The sequence below is a fragment of the Echeneis naucrates genome, chromosome 11 (genome assembly GCF_900963305.1).
Source record: "Echeneis naucrates chromosome 11, fEcheNa1.1, whole genome shotgun sequence".
Classification (NCBI taxonomy): Eukaryota; Metazoa; Chordata; class Actinopteri; order Carangiformes; family Echeneidae; genus Echeneis; species Echeneis naucrates.
The window spans coordinates 4,159,791-4,181,638 of record NC_042521.1 but is presented as its reverse complement, the minus strand read 5'-3'; the positions used below and the strand labels follow the sequence as shown (position 1 = coordinate 4,181,638).

The following is a 21,848-nucleotide window of genomic DNA, read 5'->3' as shown; positions in this document are numbered from 1 at the left end:
GTTTATTAAGAAAACAGTGAAGCAGAGCAGCGGCTGCTGTTTGGGAGAAAGAAATTCATTTACTAGAGTGCTAAGTTCAATATTCAGGTGCTTAAGAGCGCTTCTGTTTTTTACTTCATGCTTGTGCTGCCACATTAAACCTTAAAGTTTATCTTCATCTGCAGAAAGTTACATTTTATCAGCTTTTGTACCAAAACTGGGGTACTTGCACTTGATTCTTTTTCCATTTTACACAACTGGAAACTGAATTGTTTAGTTTTAGCTAACTACAAAAATCCAACAGAAGATATGACATCGTTAAACTACCCAGCTTCACTGGATGATCCAATATATAATTGAAAAAGACTCAGCGTCTTTATGCATTTTCAACTTCTTTTAGCTTTTTATACTCTTCTAGTAGTTTTAATTGAATATTTTTTTACAGTGTGATATTTCAACTTGTATGCTTTCTGACAGCTATAGTTGCTTTTACTTTGTTTTAGTTATTTAGCAGTATTGCATTATTAAAAAAAAAAATCTTTTTGCCCAAAAAAATATAATAAAAAACGCTTTTTTCTGTGCTTTTAAATTTGGTCTTCGTGATTTGGTTCATAGTGAGAGAAAGATTTCAGCATTTCTCAGTCCAAAGGTTGAGAATGCAACACTAACTCAGGCTGTGTTACATTTTGTAAAAGAATTGTTTATGCAGTCAGGCCTCAGTAAAGTGCTATTCTGAGTTCACTGAGTGTTGATGTGGTGCTCGGTGGTGGTTTTAGCAAAGCCGTGAGCAGTCATTATGCGGCTGATGTCATTCAAAAGCTCTCAAGGTTGGTTTTTAAGAGTCAAGAGAAAAAAAATATGGCCCTAAAAAACACAGAGGCCACAGCCAAAACAATGATCCAACTGCAGAGGAACATTCCTGTGTGCATATTCCTATTTTTAATGCAGATGAATGATACATCCATCCATCCACGGTGCAGAGTTTATCTGCACCAGCTGCCTCTTCCTATGTTGTCTCAGGCCTGTCCTCTTCCTGACACTCTAGGAATAACATACCCCTCTACAAATTCCTCAAATTCCCGATCGTATTTGTGCATCAGGGGAACACTGGGACGGCAGTTTCCAAGCGAAACACTCTTCCTTTCAGCCGCTCTGCTTGTTTCCATTGGTTCAGCAGACTCCCATCCAACTCAGCTGGATGTCACGCCCACCAATCACAGGAGAGAATGATAGCTCGCTGATGCTTATGGCGGGGCGGGAGGGGGGGGGCATTTGTGAAGTGGAAGCTGTGGAAACACGACAGCTTGTTTTTCCTTCCACCTAACTGGCACCGATGGTGACTAATGTTTTCCTGCCTATGGGCAGTTATTAACTTTGGGCTGGTTTCACAGACAGACGGGCCTTGTGGTGCATGTCGGGATTACTCCAGAGTAAACACACTCACACTCTGAGCCACACCCACACTCCATTCCATTTCATGCTATAATAGAGAAGCTGTACTGTAAAAGAAGTTAATTTATTTCCCTTTTCATCAGCTTCTCCTGAAGCACAGCGATGTGAGAATTGATTCACGAAAAAGAACGCCAGAACTGTTTTAAAATTTTCTGAAAATAATGCACATCTTACTTATGAAAATAACTCGCATATTTTATTCTTTTCCAAAAGAACAAAAGCAAAACAAAAAAAGTCACTCAAGCTATGTAAGCTATGAATTTCATTTTAAAGTGCAAACATTGTTTTGCTTGACTAATCTTTTGAGTCAGGCATGAGACTGCTTAACTACAGCAATACCTAACCTAAAATATATAAAAAAAAAAAAAAAACAAAAGAATGTGAAGAAAAGCAAGAGGTTGTCTGTCTTTAAATTGCTCGAGGAGCACCGAACAGACTTTTGTTTTATACAAAAAAAAAAAAGAAAGAAAGGAAAAAAAAGTTATTTTGTTTTTTTGGCATACTCTTTTCTGCCTCCTCCTTGACTGGCAAAGTTGCGAGCTCTGTGGATCTTGGCCAGCTGGCTCTGTATGGTTTTCATTATGTCTATGTGGTCTGGGATGTGAATGTAGCGGATGTTCCTGCCTGTGATAAACAGGTCTTGTAGCTGTGTGAGCTGCCCCTTCCAGTCCCGATACAGCACCTCCTCCATCCGTACGTTCATGAAGGCGTCCACGTTGACCACCCGTCCCCGAGCTGTGCTTTCGTTCCTCATGTCCACCGTTGTCACCGCCCCCTGCAGACCCTGCAGCAGGACCACCATGCTGTTCTCTGTGATTGTTCGCTCTCGCAGAGAGTGGAAGGCCTCAAACGACCCAGAGCCTGACGAGCGGGATTCAGCCCCCTCTGAATCCATGTTCTCAGATGAAGATGATGTCCAGACGTCAGGGACACCTGCAGACAGACAGACAATTCATGCAGCCATAAAGTTCACCACAAGAGGGAGACAATATTTAAAACAGAGGGAAGCTGTTGCACTCATCCATCAAAAGGTCACACTAATCTTTGCACTTTACACTACATTTCACGATATATAACAACAAAAACAACAACAACAACATAACTACCAGCACAGAAACTGTTTTATAGTTAGTGTGTTACACTAAGTCACTTAAGTTTTTTTTCTTCAATATTCACCAAATCGCCCCATAAAGACTGCGCTGAACACATACCCTGAAATCTGTCTAAACAGACATTGCACACTTTTTCTGAGGAGCTCATAAATCTCTGAGCTAAAACTAATGCAGCCCTGCAATGAATCCGTCATGAAGACGATAATGTTCATAGAACTACTTTTTTCTTGACGCAGAATACAGTCTAAACAAGGACCAAAGTCTGCACCCTCCAAGTCAATCAACACTTGTATCAAGTAGATTCTACAAAAACTGAACCTCATGACGACTATGCATAAAAAATAATGCTGCATTAAGTCACCAAATTTATACACGTCCATTATAAAAAAAAGTTATGTGACCCTGAGAAGAGGAAATAACTGGGATGAACTATTATAAAACAGCTTTGCTAATATCAGCTGTCGTTTGGGCCAATGGGCACATTGTCCTGCTTTCACTTATAATGTTGTAATTCAATTTGTGATGATGTGACGTTGTTTGTTTTATATTTGAATTAACTCGACACATGCCAGGCACAATACGAGTCCAACGTGTTTGATTAGATATAGAAGTGGCCACAGATACAGCCACAACACATCTTCTAACGTCTGTATTTCCTGCTGAACAAAAACATCCCACCTCCTCTGAATAAGAAGCTCAATAAAGCACCTAAAATAAAGAAAACATTGAACTTTCTCCAGCAGGGGCTAAGTTAGCTTAGCCGTTAGCTTTAGCAGCGGCAGAATAAAATCACCGTGAAAGAGAAGGAAGACAAAAAGCTCACATCAAACGGACACTGACGGGCCTTGAGTGAAACCTTTACCTGTGCAGATTAAACGTCCTTTTCATGTGAAAACAGAAACCAAATCTCTGCAGGTGAAGAGAGAAGCCGCTCGGAGTTCATCAACAGGTCGGCTTTTTACTACACAGACGTCACTGCGTGATGACGTCTCACGCAGTGACCGGAAGTGAGTCACAGCGCCCTCTGCAGGCTGCGAGGAGCAAACAAACTCATATGAATTCATCAGTTCGTTTGTTTGTTTAGCTGGTTAGGCATCTAAGACATTAAACAATTAATGACACGTTACAAACAAACATGAAACCATGAATTCATGCTTTATTGGAAGCATTAATCTATTATCCATTAATGAATGTAGTACCTCTTATGATAAAGTTGAAGCAATGTAAAATGCAAGAAAATCCCTTTTTTTTTGAGAGCATAGCTCCTACAAGTCATTGGATTGCATAGCCTATTTATTTTATAGTTTAATTTTACATCAGTGTGAATCCACAAGGTGAAAAACACACAACAACTGCATATTTTCAGTTCACAAGGATATTGACACAAAATGTGATTATACCTGAGATGTGGAACACTGGCATCGGTCATTTAGGCCATAAAGTTAAAACAAGCTCATGATTAACCAAGATAATGTAGTGACAGACTGAGGGTCAGAGGTCATCCATCATGGCGAGCAGGTCATCTCCTTTGTTACTGCTGGGAATTTCAGGCTGTTCTTGTTCTGTGAGCTCTCCAGCAATTTTAGCCAGTTCTGTGGCGGCCTGTTCATCCTGACCAAAATAAAACCGGAATACATCAAGTGAAATGTCTATTAGTTCTGCAAAAATGTATTACAGCATGAAATGTATATCGAATTTCAGACCAAATCGAATCATATGTGATACAAATTCATAGCTATTACATTATATTTGAATGTCAATAAAGCTACCTGCATGGCTTGAATACTTATCACTCCGAAGAAAGACTCCTCAGCTTCGCACGATGCACCCCTGTTAATCAAAATAAAAGTCAGATTTCAAATTATGAATGTTAATTTCATAGCATGAAAATGAGCCGAAGAAAAGCGACTCACACTTCCTCCTCCTCTTGGTCTGTCGTAAACAAGTTGATCCGAAAACCAGTCTCGGCTCTGGGCTCGTTCTCGGCCTTCATGCTTCCCATTAGACGGGCCAGCAGGTTCAGCTCTTCCTTGGCCAGCAGGTTGGGAGTGTCATCTGTCTGCAAATGTTCATATGTAGTTGGGTAGTTACAGGTTTCTTGTACATTTAGGATAAACTCTAAAAATTAAAATTGTGAAGATTTGTGTGTGTGTGTGTTTGATTGTGTTTGTGTATCATTTCGCCACAACAGTAAGCCAATAGCATTGCTCTGGAGCTGGAGAATCTAAGTGACTAAATGTTTTTCATATTCAATGATAGCTTGCATCTCGTGCATTTCACTACACACCACAACATGTTAATGCCAAGTCTGATGACTCCAGTGTGGTTAGTTACACTTTTTGGTACCTTCACAGAGGGGGCCTTGGATGTGCGTGTCTCCTCTGGGTGGTTCACTGTGAACCTTAAAATTCAGTAAACACAAAACATGACCTGAAAATCCACATCACAGTCCCGATGTGTTGAACGATGCGGCACATCACACAGCACGCACATGTTCATGCCCAGTCGGATGACTCTGTCACCATGCAGCTCAAAACATCCCTCTCTGATGGGGCTGCTGTAACTTCCTCCGGTGGGGAACTCGCGTCGTCTCACCTCTCTGCCCTTTCTGTCAAACATCCTGAGGAAACAGGAAGAAGATGATGACACTCTGGAATATATCTGGATATCAGTCCAAGAAAATCTGAGTCTAAATGTGAGAAAATATCAAAATAGCACATGTTGACTTTTCAGTGGAGCCTTAATAGCTGCATTAGTCCTTCCAATTCTGTCTCGTTATAGAAGTGAGACATTGACTTATTTTTGCTGATGATAGCTTTCTGAGGAACACATTCACTTTTTATTCCTATTTTTCCCTGCAAACTTTTACACTTAAGTTAGATTTAGCCCTTTTTTAAGCAGAGTTTCTCTCTGAAAATGAAAAATGTGATTACTCGACTAGAGATTAAGCCTCAGATGAAAGGTTGGTGTCTGAGGTAAATTTAGATGAGGTTATGAAACAGTTAAATAATTTGTCTACTTCATTCCACTTGAGGAAATACATACATGAGCTAATCTGCAAATCAAAGTTGGCTCATGTTGACATGTAAGCAAAAAAAAGAGTGGATTCATTAGAAATGATAGGATTTATAATTTAAAATTTATTTAAACATAAAAACATTTATACATAGCTTTTCAAAATAGCTGAATCAATTTTTTCGTGACAAGAATCTGAAGACACACTAGATTGGTTGGCACATCAGTACTTTGAGCTGAATGTGTTGTTCAGTCCAGACTGAAGTGGCAACATTTTCGGCCACAATAAAGCTGAAGAGTTTTAAAAAACTTTGACAGCACTGTGCTTTCCTGGTCAGCTGGATTTTGTTAAAGTCTTTTGGAAGCTGTATTTGATGCTTGCCAATGAAGGAGAGGTTTATTTATAATCCATAGCATAATAAGGATCAATATTTACATGTAAAAGAGCCTGATATCCACGACTCTGCAGATTCCCCACCTACCTAATTAAGCCTGGAACATCTATCCCATGAGGCACTGGGCCGGAGGTCGACAGGGCAAAACGTCCGTTGGCGTTCTGGACTTGATTTTTGAGGAAAAGTGACACCTGAGAAGCAAATACAAAATTAGTGCTGCTTGGGGGTGTTAAAGTTTGGTTAGTGACAGTTTTCTCTGCTGGTAACATAATCGCAGATGACTCACGCGAACATGCATGTCTTGAAAAAATATGAGCAGCGTTTGCCTGATAAGCTGGAATTCACCTTCAGATAACGTCGAATAAACCTACACCAAGAGACAAAAGCAGCTCACACAGGATGCAACTGCAGACAAATGATAAGAACACAACGGCTACGTTCACATTTGATTATTTCAAATGCTACAAACACAAAAAATAAACCTCATTGTCAGATTTCTCTAATGATAATACTTCAATGATCTTCCTGTGCGTCTCGTCCACTTGGTTCACGACTGCAGGGGTGTTTTTGACAAACTCCCTGACGGTATCTAGGTGATTGTAGGAGATGAGGAGCAAATCTTTTGGCCGTGGACAAAGGAAGACTTGATATTTGAAGGCCATAACCATCAGTTCATAAAGCTGCAGGAGGAAAATAAAAGGGATGAAAGAATGAGGTGAAACCACCAAACATATTTTATCTCAGTCAGACTGAAGACTTCATGAAAAAAACTGATATTGTTGTCAAAAAGGAAAAGAAAAGAAAAACAACAACAAACTAATGGAAAAAACGTAGTTACAGCACCACAGGTTCTTATTTATTGGGCCGGATTGAAAGAGGATCATTTTAGTGACTGATTTTAAACAATAATTATGTAATTGTTGTACCAGTTAAGACTTGTTGACGTGAAAAACTTGAAACTTGTGACTTAAAAAGCCAGCCCCTTGTAATTCCCGGCACGTACCCGGTCCATGCTGGCAGCGTTCAACCTCACGATGGAAGCGTGTGCTAAGCGAGTCAGCACGGTTTTCATCGTTCTGTGGGAGTACAGCTGCTGAGGTTTGAGAAGTTCATCCATGAAGGCTTTAGTGAACATCGTCCCGATGATGTCATTCATCACTACAGGTGATAATGGAGCAGACAGACGTGGAAAGGTGGTTAATTCTGTAAAAAACCTCTGTAATCTCACAAAATGTAGAAACAGGACACGTGAGCAACAATCTATTCATTTTATGATAATTTTTGTATAGTAAAACAATAAACAACTAAAAATGATGAGAAATGTGATTTAAAGATGGCAGTTAGTTCGCTGCTAAGATAGTAACCGTTAGCAGGTAGCTATTTTAGCCCCAGGTACTTAGCTCATTTATTTTTTTACTTCTTGTTATATTTGAACAAATATATTTTACTCCTTTTGAACATTTTTTTTTACACTGAACAGTCAGTGGATTGAAAAAAAGTCTTAACTAACTAGATTTAGACTTTTAGAGTCTGTCTCCACAGAGAAATTGGTTAAAATGATAATTAGCATGTATTAATTGATCCAATCACTAAAAAAACTGTAATCCAAACATACAGATAAAAATGATGTGCCCAGATATTTATCCAGTTTTATTAATTTGTAAACCTCAGACACCTTTAGTGTGTCAAAAGTGTGTTATCATTAACTATTTCAAGAAACACTTAGAAGGAAATCTTTGAAACATTTCCAGTAGATTCTCTCTCTTTCCTCATACAGGAGCCTGGTTTTCCTACAGTTTGCATCTTTATCCATTCATGCAGCCTCATTACGCTGTAAACTGTGGGCTGTAATATAAAGTGGTGCAGAAACTACTTCTGTCGTGCTGAAAATGTTGAAGCTATATGTGCAAAAGAATCTGACTAGGCAATGCTATGCTGAACTGTGGCACAGATACCTCTTTTTCTGTCATTTTCTGACCACACCCCTGCAAGAAAAGACGAAAGAGGGAGAAGAAATGACTTGTTGTCAGGGAAATATGAGTTCAGTTGATAACCTGACATCTACAGGTCATCAGATGGAGGGATGATTGGGAGCAAAACACATACACACCAACCATGTCAGCTCTCTAACTATCTCTACCTTTCTCTGAATTGTCCTCTGACGTGTTCTGCGCTTGCAGGCGTTGGTCCAGTATGCAAAGCATCTCTCCGCCAAGATTAATGATAACCAGGGGCAGAGTTCTGAGCGACATCTTGGAAAGACAGAGAAGGGATTAGCTCCAAAGCAAAATGATGCAGAGGAAGGTGCTAGAAGGTGTTGAGTCCCCCGCAGAGCAACAACACTCTTGTCATTTCAGCAGCATTGTCTGATTGTTCCTCGTGTGAACGGCCGCCCGGTTGCAGAAGTGGCCATGTAAAAGTCTTATCTGCGCTCCTTCTGCACTAAGATGCAACAGGTGGTCAGGAAGAGGATCAGCGGTGACCAGACACCAGCTTATTGGCTGTGACATCACAGCGCAGCCAGCCACAGAAAGTAAAAGGGCGCATTCAATGTATGGAAAAAAGAACACAAAAAAAAAACAAACCCTGCTGCTTTAATAGGTCAGTTTACAACCATTTACAGCAGAAGGACACCTAAAAGTCAGAAACTCAATATGTTATTATGATGTTAAACACACAGGAAAAAGGTTTCTTCAAAAAGTTAAGTAGACAGAATTATTACCCATGTGTGATTGTTATCGTTTCAACCCAACGGCTGTGACACCCTCCTGTCTAAAGGCTTTAAATCAAACTGTCTGCCGGAGGGGATTGAGGTCAGGGCCCGGAGCAGGCCAGTCCATTTACATTACAGGCCCGGAGTCTGAACAGCACCTCTCTGTGTAACGTTTTGGGAAATATGCTTTACTGCATTGTAGCTGAGGGTCACGTCAAGTCGTTAGCTTAGCACAGGCTAAATTTATTTCCGTGCAAAGCGATGACAAGAGTTCACAAAGTCACATGAAAGCGAAATTCAGACGCGCACAATTCAACTTCAAAACCGAAACATGTCACTTTCCCACTCCGGCTTCTGGATGGAATGAACAGATGAAATAAAACATGTTTGGTAAAAAAGTTTTAGAAGAGCCAGACCAGCTGCCACCTACAGCTTCAGTTTAACACACAGGCGGGAGCCTCCCCTTGTTATCTATTCATTTATTTGGATCATCAGCAGGTTACACTCACAAGAACAAGAAAACACACTAACAAAAAAAAAAAACAAACAAAAAAAATCAGGAGAATTTAATCAGGAAATCAGGAAAATCTATCGGATAATAAGTCAAATTTTATTTGCGGGAATTTTGAAACTAAACCCCAGATTGTGACTGTCTCACATGCAGCGTGTAGAAATGACAGCCAGCTGAGTATTTATATTGAGTATTTCCATGAGCAGCATTTTACTACGTTAGGATATCACTCCGTCATTGTGTCTTTGTCTCTGGCTTTCTCCGCCTCGCTCTCTCTCTCTCCAAATGAAAGATTAGAGAGAAATATACAAATGAAAGACTATCTGTGTGCGCACCTTACAACACCTGACTGCACAGGAGACGGCTGTCCATTTGCTGCAGCCGCATAAGCAGTTGAAAGCTTTTAAAGGCAGAAAAAAAACATGTTTAGAAAAGCTGGATAAATTCCGACTGTTGAGTGGAAAAGATCGGCCAAAAAACCAATTATGGGAATCCATCTTTTCCTCTGGCTTCTCTCTGTGTAAGTTGATGATTGTGTTGTATTTTTATGTCGACACTGCGTCATTCTGCACATTATGTTGTGCGTTATTGCTTCGCTTGTTATGGTTTGCTAGCATGTAATTATTTCCCCATTTTTTTTTTAAATCTCATTTAAAATAAAATGTAAAAAAAAAAAGTAAAAGATTTTCTGCTTTTGTTTCCAAATAAATATTTAATTTAGGTTTCATGTCTCTCTCTCCACCAGAACAACTTCCTGTTTAGGTTCAACGAACGTTTTCAATGACAAACGGGAGCTTCAGTCTAAGTTTTTTAACGAGGACTGGATGATGTCGATCCCTGATACGACTCCGTTGTCTGCGATCACCATACCTGGAACTCACGAGAGCTTATCGTTGTACGGTGGCCCGCTTGTCTGTCAAGTTTGGACTTTAGAGAACCAGCTCAGCGTGGGGCTCCGGTTTTTCGACATCCATGCTGGGATTTGGATTTGGACCCAGAAATACCTCTACATTAGGGATAGGTACTGGATGTTTTCGCAAGGCAAGAAGGTTGACGAAGTGCTCGAATGCATTGCCAAGTTCTTAGAAGTGCACAAAAGTGAGACCGTGCTGATGATGGTCACGCTGCACGGGCTTTACAAAGACACGGCGAAAGAACTGTGGGCAACTTTGGTTGATACATACAAAAACATCATGTTGACTTCAAACTCAGTGCCCAACATGGAGCAGGCGAGAGGGAAGATTGTTCTCCTGCAGAGTCACAACGGGCCGTCTGGGGGAGCGCAGGTCCAAAGTTCGCCGTTCTTCAAGAACAATGAGCTGATCAGTCACAAAGTCGATACAATGGAGCTCAGGCTGGACGTCTGTAAGAGTCACTTCGTGCTGACTGACATGGAAACAAAAAGATTTCGGATTAAAAGTCAAAAAAACCTGGCCAGGCGTGTTAACCAGCAGATTTACAACGTGGTTCTGCAAAGTAAGAAGAGTTCAGCAAGCCAAGGCTGCCTCGGCGTCTTCGGGATGATCTTCCCCGGAGCGGAGCTGATTAAAGCCATGACTCTGCTCAGACCGTGTGACTGTGGAGGGGCCGGGACACCTGAAGCAACACCAGAACCAACACCAGAACCAGCACCTGAAACAACACCAGAACCAACACCAGAACCAACACCTGAAACAACACCAGAACCAACACCAGAACCAGCACCTGAAACAACACCAGAAACAACACCAGAAACAACACCAGAACCAGCACCTGAAACAACACCAGAAACAACACCAGAACCAGCACCTGAAACAACACCAGAAACAACATCTGAAACAACACCAGAACCAGCACCTGAAACAACACCAGAAACAACACCAGAACCAGCACCTGAAACAACACCAGAACCAACACCAGAAACAACACCAGAACCAGCACCTGAAACAACACCAGAACCAACATCTGAAACAACACCAGAACCAACACCCGAACCAACACCAGAACCAACACCTGAAACAACACCAGAACCAACACCAGAAACAACACCAGAACCAGCACCTGAAACAACACCTGAAACAACACCAGAACCAACATCTGAAACAACACCAGAACCAGCACCTGAAACAACACCAGAACCAACACCTGAAACAACACCAGAACCAGCACCTGAAACAACACCAGAACCAACAACTGAAACAACACCAGAACCAACACCCGAAACAACACCTGAAACAACACCAGAACCAACACCCGAAACAACAACAGAACCAACACCAGAACCAACATCTGAAACAACACCAGAACCAACACCCGAAACAACACCTGAAACAACACCAGAACCAACACCCGAAACAACACCAGAACCAACACCCGAAACAACACCTGAAACAACACCAGAACCAACACCCGAAACAACACCAGAACCAACACCCGAAACAACAACAGAACCAACACCAGAACCAACATCTGAAACAACACCAGAACCAACACCCGAAACAACACCTGAAACAACACCAGAACCAACACCAGAACCAACACCAGAACCAACATCTGAAACAACACCTGGACCAACATCTGAAACAACACCAGAACCAACACCTGAAACAACACCAGAACCAGCACCTGAAACAACACCCGAAACAACACCAGAACCAACACCCGAAACAACACCCGAAACAACACCAGAACCAACACCCGAAACAACACCAGAACCAGCACCTGAAACAACACCAGAACCAACAACTGAAACAACACCAGAACCAACATCTGAAACAACACCAGAACCAACACCCGAAACAACACCTGAAACAACACCAGAACCAACATCTGAAACAACACCAGAACCAGCACCTGGAACAACACCAGAACCAACACCTGAAACAACACCAGAACCAACACCCGAAACAACACCCGAAACAACACCAGAACCAACATCCGAAACAACACCAGAACCAGCACCTGAAACAACACCAGAACCAACACCCGAAACAACAACAGAACCAACACCAGAACCAACATCTGAAACAACACCAGAACCAACACCCGAAACAACACCTGAAACAACACCTGAAACAACACCTGAAACAACACCTGGACCAACATCTGAAACAACACCAGAACCAACACCTGAAACAACACCAGAACCAACACCAGAAACAACACCAGAACCAACATCTGAAACAACACCAGAACCAACATCCGAAACAACACCTGAAGCAACACCAGAACCAACATCCGAAACAACACCTGAAGCAACACCAGAACCAACACCAGAAACAACACCAGAACCAGCGCCTGAAACAACACCAGAACCAACAACTGAAACAACACCAGAACCAACACCCGAAACAACACCTGAAACAACACCAGAACCAACACCCGAAACAACAACAGAACCAACACCAGAACCAACATCTGAAACAACACCAGAACCAACACCCGAAACAACACCTGAAACAACACCAGAACCAACACCCGAAACAACACCAGAACCAACACCAGAACCAACACCTGAAACAACACCAGAACCAACAACTGAAACAACACCAGAACCAACACCAGAACCAACACCAGAACCAACACCAGAACCAACACCTGAAACAACACCAGAACCAACACCTGAAACAACACCAGAACCAACATCTGAAACAACACCAGAACCAACACCCGAAACAACACCAGAACCAACACCAGAACCAACACCAGAACCAACATCTGAAACAACACCTGGACCAACATCTGAAACAACACCAGAACCAACACCTGAAACAACACCTGGACCAACATCTGAAACAACACCAGAACCAGCACCTGAAACAACACCAGAACCAGCACCTGGACCAACATCTGAAACAACACCTGGACCAACATCTGAAACAACACCAGAACCAACACCTGAAACAACACCAGAACCAACATCTGAAACAACGCCAGAACCAACACCAGAACCAGCACCTGGACCAACATCTGAAACAACGCCAGAACCAACACCAGAACCAGCACCTGGACCAACACCAGAACCAACACCAGAACCAGCACCTGGACCAACACCTGGACCAACACCTGGACCAACACCAGAACCAACACCTGGACCAACACCTGGACCAACACCTGAAACAACACCAGAACCAACACCAGAACCAGCACCTGGACCAACACCAGAACCAACATCAGAACCAACACCTGGACCAACACCTGGACCAACACCTGGACCAAACACCACTCCAGGAACTTCAGATCTCAGACCCAAACTGATCGTTCCTCCTCCTGACCCTCATCTTAATGTGAAGCACAAGATGAAACCACCGTGGAGAATCCGGAACTGTCATCGGCCTAGATAGTCCTGAATTCAGCAGAAAGTCAAGTTATTGTAATTATAATAATAATAATTATTGTTATTATTATTTTATCTGATGTCATGAAAAGAAAATTAACTTGTAGAGGAAGCGATGCAATATAAAAAAACGTTTGACAAAACTCTCTTTGGTCATGTGATTTTGTCTCAACATCCAGATGCATCAACCAACACAAACAACAAGGAAAGAAATCATCTTCCACAGATGAATAATTAAGAAAATGTAAAATACATACATCAGACCTCTTTTATATTTTGATAGTACAAGTGACAAAAAATAGCATTCTTTCAGACAGCTTGTAGAAAAAAATATCTGATCTGATCTCAAAACAAACTCCAATCAATAATAATAATAATAATAATAATAATAAGGAGAAAGTTTAAAGTTTAAAATAAAAACTGAAACCACAGTCAAAAAGAGCTTGGACATGCTTTCCCATTCAAACGAATAGGAAAGAAATAAATGTGTGATTTTCCCCAAAAAGCGTCGACTTCTTCCTTTAAATCCTATTTATTTATTTCTCTCTTTGCTCTATGGCCCCCTTGTGGCCATGCATGATGACAATAATAATAATAATAATAATAATAATAATGACAATGATAATGACAATAATAATGACGATGATAATAATAATAAGAATAAGAATAATAATAATGATCATGACAATAATAATGATAATAATAATAATAATAATAATAATAAAAGACTCACTATTTGCACAGTTGCAAATATGCGTTCGTTTATTCACATCACATGTAGGTGACACTTGTTTCCGCTCAGCAGCTGAATCCTGGCTGATTTGAATGTATCGTACACGTTGGCACCGACTCCTCTGCAGTTTAACGGGATTTGCATAATGAACACGAGGAGGAAACGGTGTGAGGTTACAGCCTGAGCAGTCGTCACATTTACCGGAATCCCGACGTGTGACGCGCCCGAACCTCCTTCAAATGCTGATGTCAAAAAAAGCCACCGACTTCCCTGTCCGGGCTCACATCTGAAGACCAGACAGGAGATCCGGATCCGCGGAGTTTCTTTATTTGTTTGGGTCTTTTTTTTTTTTTTTTTTTTTTTAAATTCCCACTTCGAGGTGAGTTTGTTGGATGGAAAAGTTTCCGCAGACGGCGGAGGTCAGTTTTCATTGATCCGCAGAGAGAAAAAAAGAAAAAAGTAGTTTTTTTCCAGCTGTTTGCTCCAGATTTGCGCTAAAAATACAAAACAAAACAAAACCGCAGGTTCTGTCACATCAAGCGGCTGAAATCGGCTTTTACTGTATTTAAGTGTGGCAGCAGGTTGGTTCAGCATCGGCTGTCAAATTACAGAGAATCAGAAGACTTTTAATCTCTTTAACAAAAAGTTCTCAGCTTAAAGCCTCTTCAGTGGAGAGGACCTGATCGAGTTTGGACCTTTCAGTGTTTGTGGACAGTCAACAGAAGATATTTGAAGTATGATTATTAAATTGTTAATAATAATAATAATAATAATAATAATAATAATAATAATAGTTCTTCAGAGGTAAACTGCTCAAATATCCCACTTTGGTGTTAGTTTCTGTTTGTTTCTCCTCCTAAAGCTCCTTTTCCATGATTCATTCGCGGCTGTTTCAGCTCTTCAGATCTGACTGGGTGAGTGTGATGACGTCTTCCTGCAGACTGGACAGAGGAAGTGTGATGTTGTGTGGAAGATGAACGGGCGGCCCCGGCGTGGAAGAGATGAACGCTCGTGTAGCTTTTCCGTCTGCACACCTGTGGAGTAAATGTCTCACCACCACCGCCTGCCTGAACGCTCCTGCATGGATCGTCCCTTCGCTTGCCCCGTTCGAACCTCCTCCTGTCCTTCCTGTGAGAAAAGACATCCCGGCGGACCCGAGGAGTTGACCTCTGACCCCCGGGACCCGGAGGCCCAGATGGACTTCTTCCGCAAGCTGGGGTACTCCACGGCTCAGGTGCAGGCCGTTCAGCAGAAGTTCGGCCCCAACGTGGACACGGATAAGGTCCTGGGGGAGCTGGTGAGGATCGGCGGCGGCCGCAAATCCAAGCAGGTGCCGGCGACGACGATGTCGGTGCTGGTGGCCAGAGGGGACGTCCAGCCCGCGGCCCCCGCCCTTCAGCTGCCCGTCACCGTGCCGCCTGCTCAGGGGGGAGAGGAGAGCCCTGAGGATGAAGACACCCTGAGGCATGTCGTCATAGACGGCAGCAACGTGGCCATGAGGTGAGGCTTCTGGCCAAAATACCCATAATTCACCAGTTCGCCAGTTAAAATGTGATTCTCTCTCTGGTTTATGTTATCTAGAGCTGGACTCGTCAGTCAGCCCATCAAAAACTTGACAAAACAAACAACAGCAACAACAACAACAAAATGCCAGATATAACTTTTGAAAATGTAGATTTCAGACAGTTCAAACAAAACGATGAAATAATTAATGGTAAAAAGAAAACAAACACAAAATCAGCAGATGTTCTGTCCTGGAACATTTCGCCACCTCAGCTGTCAACCAGCTCATCCATCATGATAGAATAATTGATGGTTAAATCTTTAATGATAATTGATGACCTCAAGAACAACCATGTTCACACCTGCTTTTCCTTCGAAACAGGTTAAGACAAAGGAGGAGAAGCTCTGTGTTGTGTGTGTTGTGTTGTGTGTGTTTTTTGTCATCGTATTTCTCACAGTGGCCACTCTTTTTACCTTCAGTTCAGTTTTCGGTCACATTTTCCAGATGAGCAGTTTTCTGACATTTTCTTTTTCTCAAATGTTAAGTGAATCACTTTGTTAGGTGAGTAAATTTGTTGAATTTAAAAGTCATGAAATGTGGCTGGAAGAAGCAGATTTGCCTGATAAGCAACCAAAACAGATGTTACCCTGATTGTTTTTTTGTTTTTTTTTCCTTTAAACTAAAATGGTAGCATTTAGCGTGAATAAGTGGAAGCTTTTATCACGAGCGTTTAACTGAATCATACACATTTAAGCATTATAAGCAACACAACAACAACAAATTTCATCTTCTTAAGCCAAAATTAGTACCTGCACCTTTGAGCTAAATGTCGCGGGATAAAAAAAAAAAAAAAATCCAGACCCAAGTTTCTGGGAAATGTTTGTGTAATTTTCATCACATGTGTTCAAAACATCTGAAAGAGCTCATTTGAAACGATAAACATTCACATTTGAGATAAGATCAACCTGCTATGATTTCCAGTTAGCGCTAAATCACAAAGCTTTGGTGACTTCAGCGGGAACGTCGTTAGCTTCACTGGACCAAAGTGGAGGAACGGACTGAGACATAATCATAATTATCAAACATCCACTCTTTCAAACCTAATTGACCGATTGGCGTTAAAACTGAGCTCAGTTTTCTCAGGCGCTTGCAGCTAGCTTGCTGTAAGGCTATCACAGCGTCGTTTATTGCGTGGTGCCAGAACAAGAGACGGGTGTTCTTCGAATCATTTATTGCCCTTTTCCCTCTGTGCTGGAGGCATTCACAGAGGCTGACACAGGAAGTGCCGTGGATTGGTATGATCACAAGGGGAACTCTGCTCGTGGGCGTCCTCGACCTTTTCCCTCATTCACCTTGTCATACCGAGACCTGAAAGCCCAGCTGTAGGAGCAGAGGACAGCTAAATGGGACGGAGTATCGGCGCGAGGATGAGAAACGAATATGGCTCCTAAAATCTTAAACTCTCTCTCTCCCTTTGCCTCTCCCAGCCGGGAACGCCCGTTCAGGCACGTTGTGAACAAACTCCCAGAATATGCAAATCAGACGAACGCATGTCTTCCTAAAAGCCGGCAGTGTTCAGAGAGAGAGGCCGTATTTCAATGAGAGCAGGCCTGACAGCTTTTTGCTCTCCTATATGTTCTCTCATAGCTCCGGTTTAAACTTGTATAGACGTGGAGTCATCAGTTTCAGCTGGAATTTCTCCGTTTCTGATGAATCTGAATTCCTTCTGAGGCAGCAGATGACAGGGCCACAGTTTGGCGGCAGCATGGATCCATGGACCCGACCTGCCGTGTGTCACCAGTCCAGTCCGCTGGTGTGGTTGTGATGATAAAATAAGATTACATTATTTAAGATAGTGGTTTATGAATCTTTCAGTGGGGAAATTTCCATGTTACAGCAGCATCAGACATATAAGAGAGAATATATAAAAATAAAAATGTATGTTGCCGGTCACGGTTTTCTCTCTACAGCCACGATTTACCAACTTCACTGAACTTCAGCGGCCTCCCCACTGACCACGTATGAACCCAGCAGAAACACTTTTATTAAGTGGCAACCTGACAAATCTGCAGACGTGATGTCACGATGTGAAATGACTCTTTCCAACATCGGTCAGTGGAATCTGTGCTATTAAGAGCCGAGGCTGAGGGAGGTTCTGCTCAGTATTAGTATGATGTTCCTAATAAACTGCCCTGTGAGTGTACATTTTCCACCTTCACTCAAACGAAACAATTTGGGTGATGGCTGTATTAGTAAATCAACAGTTAATGACTCTTTTTAAGGTTCGATGTCTGGCTCCTCAAAAGTCAATATTTGCAGGTTTTTCTTCTTTGCTTGAATAAGATTGAATAATTAGTATTCTGGCCTGCTTGTTCAAAAAGAGTTAGTTGTACTTGTCATCCTCAGTAGTTATAGTTTCCACAGTGAAATCAGAAAGGTCAGCCCGATTCTGCTGCTTGTTCTACTGTCACGCTGCAAATTACATCACAAAAGCAGTGATAAGTTGAACTTTGAACACCACAGTGACCATTTTTCCTCCCGTTTTTTATTCATTCATTCAGCCACGGGAACAAGGAAGTTTTCTCGTGTCTGGGAATCCAGTTGGCGGTGAGCTTCTTCCTGGATAGAGGTCACGCTGAGATCACTGTGTTTGTTCCGTCATGGAGGAAGGAGCAGCCCAGACCAGACGCTCCCATCTCAGGTAGAGTGGTTTGATTAGTCAGCACGTCATTTGTTTTTAGTTTCCTCTTCACCTGGTAGTGACAAACAACTCACTGTTAAGTAATCTCAAAGTGGGATAAGTGAGGTTTTTTTTTTTAAATCATGTTAACTAAATAATTTATTCTTTTTTGTCAGATTTGAAAATATCGCTAAATGTATGTCTTAGGTCTTTTTCAAAAGAAACACTGCTGGTTTCAGCATCTCGGGTGTGAAAATTTCATGTTTTATATTAAGTGTCGGAATAATCACTCTTTGTGGTTTTCATTCATATTCTAAGTGGTTCATGTTTTGATTTTGCAATCCACGGCCCGTGTTTGGAAAAGGCTTCATAAAAAAATCTGGATACAATTCACTCAGAAGCGATGGATGGTTTTCACAGTAAGCTGTATTGCCCTTAATGGGAAATACCCAAAGTGTTTTTCCCCCCAATGCTAAGTAAATATCTTTCGTCTGTAATCTATGTAGCTGCAACTACAAAGATAAAACAGCATGTGTGTGGGGGAGGGGATTTCCTATGATTTGTGATATGTAAAACAAAATACCAGTATAACTGTCATTTGTGGTGATTTAAGCAGCGTTTCGGTGGCCTACATTTGGAAATGGTCGTTGACTCAGTCTTGTGGGCTCACTTCATGAAGATGAGCAGATTTCTCATGCTGATAAATCGTTTCTCGGTTGAATGTACTTTTAGGGCTCTTTCTGATGAATAATTAACCAGGTTATATCTCTCTGCTCAGAAACAGTCAAATTAAAATTACTTTTTTTTTTTCCCCCTAAAAAAAATGTGCTACCATTTACTGCTCATTTTCACTGCCCCAATGTAAAAACCTCATGCCACTTGATGTTTGGCTTATAGATCAGCACATTCTTCGGGACCTGGAGAAGAAGAAGATCCTGGTGTTCACGCCGTCACGGCGTTTCGCTGGCAAACGTGTGGTCTGTAATGACGACTGCTTCATCGTAAAGCTCGCCTTCGAGACCGACGGCATCGTCGTGTCAAACGACATGTACCGGGACCTTCAGGCAGAGAAGCCGGAGTGGAAACGCTTCATCGAAGAGAGGCTGCTGATGTACTCCTTTGTCAACAACAAGTGAGCTCTGCCTCAACAGAATCGAATGGAACAGAATAACTTGATTGTCATTGTACATGCACAATGTACAACGAAATTTAAAGTGCAAACCTTTCCAAGTGCCCCAGGTGATAAAACCACACAATAAATAGTAACGCTGAAAGACGCACACAACCCTCATTTTCTCATGTCCTCGGTGCAGAGTTCAGTTCAGTGGTGGCTCTGGCAAAGAAGTTGTTTCTTATGCTGTTTGTTTTGGCCTTTGGCGTCCTGAAGCGTCTGCCTGAGGACATAACAGATAAATAATGAATGAGTCAGTCGGGAAGAAGACGCCCTGATGCTTTCCTTTTAGACTGAGCTTTGAATTTCAATCTGATGCAGGTTTATGCCTCCTGATGATCCTCTGGGCCGCCATGGACCAACCCTGGAGAACTTCCTGCGGAGGTTTCCAAAGACTCCGAAAAAACAGCAGTGTCCTTACGGTCAGAGAAGTTAATAGGATGCTAAGAAATGTCTTAACTATTGTTCTGTCATTGTGCTGCACTTAACTGAAAGCTCTACTGTCATTAAATTGTTAACTATAATGTTGTTTTACATGTCTGGGTTGAGTCCAGCTCTGGAGGGTAGTTCTGGCTTTTGACTGACTCTCAATCTACTTTCAGGGAAGAAATGTACTTATGGAATCAAATGTAAATTCCACCACCCTGAGCGAGCCAAACAGCCCAATCGCTCCGTTGCTGATGAACTTCGTGAGAAAGCCAAACATCCTCCGACGGCTCAGAGACAACCGTCAGCTTGCTCCAGTCCTCAGCCGGGGCAGAGCCTGCTGCTGGTCAAGTATATGGCCGAGAAACTGACCCTGGGGCGTGATAGCAGCTTTGGAAGGAAAGAGCATAAAAACGAACCTGTAACTCAGCTGAAAACGGATCACCACTCCATCAAGAGGGCCACATCCAGAAAGGAGAGGGTCGGCCAGCACACGTCTTCTGAGCCAGCCTCAGTGCGAAAAGGCGGCTCTCAGGAGCAGCTGGACTCTGGCTTAGGCTCCATAGACAGTCAGCTGAAGGAGGCTCCGAGGAGTCTGTCTGATCACCAGGCAGCGTACAGCCAGCAAACCCACAAGGTACAACAACAGTATGGCCCTCCGAGTAGCGCGCCATGCAGCTGCTGCAAACATGGCCCTCCTTTTCAGGGTGTCGCATCAACTTTCCAGCATAGCTTGGGGTCAATGAGCAGCCACAGCTCTGATATGATGCCCTACAGCCTGCCTTACCACCAAAACTATTACCGGGTCTCCATCCCTCCGCACAGTCAGCCGACAGACTTCCAGCACAGGAGAGTCCACGGCCACCAGCAGAAGGTTTACTGGTCCGATCCGTACGCTGGTTACAATCTGACGGCGCGCAGCCTGCAGGGGGAGCACTCACAGTGGGAACCAACGCAACCAAACCCCAGCGGCGAGGAGAGGGAGGTCGTCCGGAAGAAGCTCCTCGCCATCTTCAGTGCCCACTTGGTTGACACAGCCATGGACATGAATCCTCAGATGATGGATCCACAGATGCTCGTGGCTGAGATCCTCATGCTGCAGAACTGCTCGCTGAGATGAGACAAGTCCTGCCCGAGCCCACGTTTGAAAAAAAACATGAGTTTGTGTATTTTTGTATTGTGGTATCCACCTTGCTATGAATTGTATTTGAATGCTTTGGAGTTGCCTCGGTCGACTGGCCACAGTATGAGGCAATATACAGTTGATGCAAATTGTATCTTAATGTTAAAGAGTAAAAAAGAAACATGGATTTTCATGCCACTTGCCACAGTGGGGGGTAAAACCATGATGCCCTTACGGTGCAATCAGTGTCCACTTTAATAGGTACAGCTGCCATCAAGTAAACATTAATGATATTTACTTAAATTATATGTACCTTGGAAAAAACCCCACTCAGTTCAGTGTAATCTAGTCCACTAAAAAAAACAATTTTAATTATGACTTTGTAAAAATAGGACTGTTTGGATGGATGGACCTATATAATATTAAAGTGCACAATGACTGTATCGTGGCATGGCTGAGATGAATACAGTTGTTTTGTTTGTGTGTCATATTGGCACTGTCCACCATTTATGTTTTCCACAGCCAGGCACTGCAAACGGCTGAGCAATGATTTACCACAAAGCTATTCCTCAATTAAACAATGAAACAACAATGAGACCTTATTGTGTAAATTATCATTGTGGTGAATGATAATTTAAATGTAACTGATAAGATTTGACTCACCCAACAATCCTTTATATTATCTGTTTTGTGTATTTAATAAAATGTTATGCGCCTGT

The 21,848-nt window shown here is 42.3% G+C and overlaps 4 protein-coding genes across 4 annotated transcripts; 2 read left to right on the top strand and 2 right to left on the bottom strand.

Annotated features, from left to right (window-relative positions):
• Positions 1 to 1,792: 1,792 nt before the first annotated feature.
• On the bottom strand, positions 1,793 to 3,545 carry lsm10 (LSM10, U7 small nuclear RNA associated). The gene is made up of 2 exons (XM_029513470.1): positions 3,406 to 3,545; positions 1,793 to 2,364 (listed from the first exon to the last, which is right to left on the bottom strand). Exon 2 carries the CDS (start codon positions 2,324 to 2,326, stop codon positions 1,913 to 1,915), a length of 414 nt encoding a protein of 137 aa, XP_029369330.1. The 5' UTR covers positions 2,327 to 2,364; positions 3,406 to 3,545; the 3' UTR covers positions 1,793 to 1,912.
• Positions 3,546 to 3,698: 153 nt separating this feature from the next.
• oscp1a (organic solute carrier partner 1a) lies at positions 3,699 to 14,528 on the bottom strand. The gene is made up of 12 exons (XM_029513468.1): positions 14,226 to 14,528; positions 8,094 to 8,205; positions 7,909 to 7,938; positions 6,957 to 7,111; positions 6,466 to 6,633; positions 6,240 to 6,320; positions 6,041 to 6,144; positions 5,035 to 5,163; positions 4,890 to 4,944; positions 4,457 to 4,602; positions 4,313 to 4,373; positions 3,699 to 4,154 (listed from the first exon to the last, which is right to left on the bottom strand). The coding sequence occupies exons 2-12, from the start codon at positions 8,203 to 8,205 to the stop codon at positions 4,035 to 4,037; spliced, it is 1,161 nt and encodes a 386-aa protein (XP_029369328.1). The 5' UTR covers positions 14,226 to 14,528; the 3' UTR covers positions 3,699 to 4,034.
• On the top strand, positions 9,567 to 13,273 carry LOC115051411 (1-phosphatidylinositol phosphodiesterase-like). The gene is made up of 3 exons (XM_029514804.1): positions 9,567 to 9,697; positions 9,923 to 10,810; positions 13,141 to 13,273. The coding sequence occupies exons 1-3, from the start codon at positions 9,663 to 9,665 to the stop codon at positions 13,271 to 13,273; spliced, it is 1,056 nt and encodes a 351-aa protein (XP_029370664.1). The 5' UTR covers positions 9,567 to 9,662.
• A 148-nt stretch (positions 14,529 to 14,676) lies between the features above and the next one.
• zc3h12ab (zinc finger CCCH-type containing 12Ab) lies at positions 14,677 to 21,848 on the top strand. Its single transcript, XM_029513467.1, is given in 7 exon segments — positions 14,677 to 14,959; positions 15,122 to 15,325; positions 15,328 to 15,725; positions 18,291 to 18,430; positions 19,307 to 19,541; positions 19,902 to 20,002; positions 20,183 to 21,848. Coding segments are annotated over 6 exon segments (1,917 nt in total). The 5' UTR covers positions 14,677 to 14,959; positions 15,122 to 15,226; the 3' UTR covers positions 21,127 to 21,848.

Excerpts from the sequence above, each read along its gene's own strand:
- lsm10 (XM_029513470.1), bottom strand. The coding sequence starts at position 2,326 with ATGGATTCAGAGGGGGCTGAATCCCGCTCGTCAGGCTCTGGGTCGTTT.
- oscp1a (XM_029513468.1), bottom strand. The coding sequence starts at position 8,205 with ATGTCGCTCAGAACTCTGCCCCTGGTTATCATTAATCTTGGCGGAGAG. Across the intron at positions 6,634-6,956 it reads ACGCTGCCAGCATGGACCGG|CTTTATGAACTGATGGTTAT; the intron begins GTACGTGCCGGG and ends TTCCTCCTGCAG. Across the intron at positions 4,155-4,312 it reads TAAGTATTCAAGCCATGCAG|GATGAACAGGCCGCCACAGA; the intron begins GTAGCTTTATTG and ends TATTTTGGTCAG.
- LOC115051411 (XM_029514804.1), top strand. The coding sequence starts at position 9,663 with ATGGGAATCCATCTTTTCCTCTGGCTTCTCTCTGT. Across the intron at positions 9,698-9,922 it reads TTCCTCTGGCTTCTCTCTGT|AACAACTTCCTGTTTAGGTT; the intron begins GTAAGTTGATGA and ends TCTCTCCACCAG. Across the intron at positions 10,811-13,140 it reads CCAACACCAGAACCAGCACC|AACCAACACCAGAACCAGCA; the intron begins TGAAACAACACC and ends AAACAACGCCAG.